This window comes from Cryptomeria japonica, chromosome 5, assembly GCF_030272615.1.
Source record: "Cryptomeria japonica chromosome 5, Sugi_1.0, whole genome shotgun sequence".
Taxonomy (NCBI): Eukaryota; Viridiplantae; Streptophyta; class Pinopsida; order Cupressales; family Cupressaceae; genus Cryptomeria; species Cryptomeria japonica.
The window spans coordinates 284,182,503-284,184,691 of NC_081409.1; the positions used below are offsets into that span (position 1 = coordinate 284,182,503).

Below are 2,189 nucleotides of genomic sequence, written 5' to 3' on the forward strand. Positions count from 1 at the left end.
TCCCGCAAGCCATGTGCATCGGGATTGGGAGAACCCGAGCCTCAAAATCGAATCAGAGATCAATGGAGAGCAAACCTATGGGCCAAGCCAACTCTGCCACTCGTGTGGGCTAGGTATTACATATTTTTAAAAATAACCGTCTTTAGATAATAAATAATAAATAATTGTTTGAATCAAGCGATATGAAATTACATTCTAGGTAGATGGGATGGTAGAAGAACGTAGGTAATGTTTGAAATAAAACTGAAAAGCTGTTTTATTTGTTTTTATTTCAGAAAGAAAATTCTTGTGAGTCTGATGGTCGAATCAGTATGTATACCTCTAAACTCAAGGAGCTAGATAATGAATGCATTCTCTACCTACAAAATGCAAAAAGTATGAGAATGTTTGTTCTCTAATGAAGAGGATATTATACTTTGCAAAAAGTATGGTTCTCATCAGAAAACTATAGATGGACAAGATGCACTGCGTCTACATTACATGAAGGATGGTCTCCCAGATAGATTAATTTCATGATTTCCCATTAACGTGGATTCAATAAGATTTCAATCGTTATGTAATCACTTGAAAACGAAAACGTGAGATTTTTCAGAAATAATATCTCAAGCAATTTTGCGCCCAGGATCGGTGGGAAAATGACTTCAAACCATAAGAAATTTAAAGTTTAATGACAGTGATCTTAGAAACAGACCATAGCAGCTTGGAGATATGTTTCACAATACAATATAGTAGAGAGAACACAAATATCTTAATGAGCAGATGGGCATGTAAATCCAGCAGGTGGAGTCATTTCACACTGAACAAAAAGCTCAAGAGCAAGAGGAAGGATGATGTTAAGATTGAGGAGCTTAGCCCGAATTGTTGTACACAAGCACAGGGCTGCCTCTAGTTCTGCAATGCCTTTCAAAAGCGGGCAGCACTTGTTCACAACTGGGTCACCAGCTCCTACGTGCACCAATCCTCCAAGCAAATCAACACAAGCTCCCAGTTTTAATGCATCTATAGGGCAGCTTCCACTCCCCGGTGTGCTGCTTCCAGGTTTACCAGGCATACCGTGACCAGGAACTTTAGGAATATAAGTATATGGAGCCTTTTGGAGAGAGGAAATATACTCTGTACTTCTATATGCCACTACAGGGGCCATGGTTGAGGCTAAACCAATCATAACTATGATCAATACTGATGCAAAGATTGTCATCTTCATCTTGATTTAATTTTCAAAATTGAAATGAACTAGCCAAACATAGTTCTGAGGCTGCTTGGAGTTTGCAGTTGAGATGGGTTTTGATTTATAGGCCAGTTGTGGAAACCATGCTGGGCTTAATGTTTTAAGTTCTGCATGTGAAATGGTAGCTGGCCATAGTCTTCTGTGCACTATTTTATTTCACCGACTGTACATAAAGAGATAGGAGGTCAATAAGCATCACAAAACCCTAGATATTCACGGAAATGGATAGACTTGTGTTACAATTTTCCACATGGCACAGTGGGGGAAACCTCGCTAAGATCCAAAGTTCGAGCAGCTAAATCTAACCTATATGATAATGGAGATTCATAAACGAGTTAAAGATTAAATATAATGTTTATAAATCACAAGCAGAAAGTTTACTATCAAAAACTTCTTGAAACAGGTCATATATAATTTAAATGTGAATCTGTGTATTGATATAGTTTTTTATTTTTTTATCGAAAGACGCTCTGCTTTTGACCTGGCAAGTGGTGACGATGCATGTCTCGAGCAGACATGATAGTCTGGCCGAACATTAGAGTCGACAGATCAATCAAGATGTCGATCACATGGGCACCTAGAAGTTTTCGCTTCTATACAATTCACAAGTGGCAACATTGTTTATCATATATATGATCTTTCGTGTCACGGGAGAAGAACTTGGCTAATAATAATTGGTATGTGTAAATCTCAAACAAGTGGGTGTAAATCTCCGGAGTTCCTTGGATTAGTTATTTGATTTACTTAGTGAACGTACATTACAATACAAATGCATATAGACTCGTAAGCACTATCGTAAAACATTATTCTTATTTATGAAATATATATTCTCTGACCATCATTTTAATCCATTTTCACCTCAATTCAATATTTTCCATCTTCGCTACGCGATGGTGCCACAGGTCACCTGTAACACTAAAATCACACAAACTTCTCTATATGTAGTTATTGGAGGCAGCCA

General features: G+C 37.6%; 1 protein-coding gene across 1 annotated transcript; it reads right to left on the reverse strand.

The window, feature by feature from the left end:
* Positions 1–656: 656 nt before the first annotated feature.
* LOC131039655 (36.4 kDa proline-rich protein-like) lies at positions 657–1,333 on the reverse strand. Its single transcript, XM_057972447.2, has one exon. It carries the CDS (start codon positions 1,202–1,204, stop codon positions 749–751), a length of 456 nt encoding a protein of 151 aa, XP_057828430.1. The 5' UTR covers positions 1,205–1,333; the 3' UTR covers positions 657–748.
* Between the last annotated feature and the right edge of the window lie 856 nt (positions 1,334–2,189).

What these genes read in the sequence shown, in the direction of transcription:
- LOC131039655 (XM_057972447.2), bottom strand. Translation starts at nt 1,204, where the DNA reads ATGAAGATGACAATCTTTGCATCAGTATTGATCATAGTTATGATTGGT.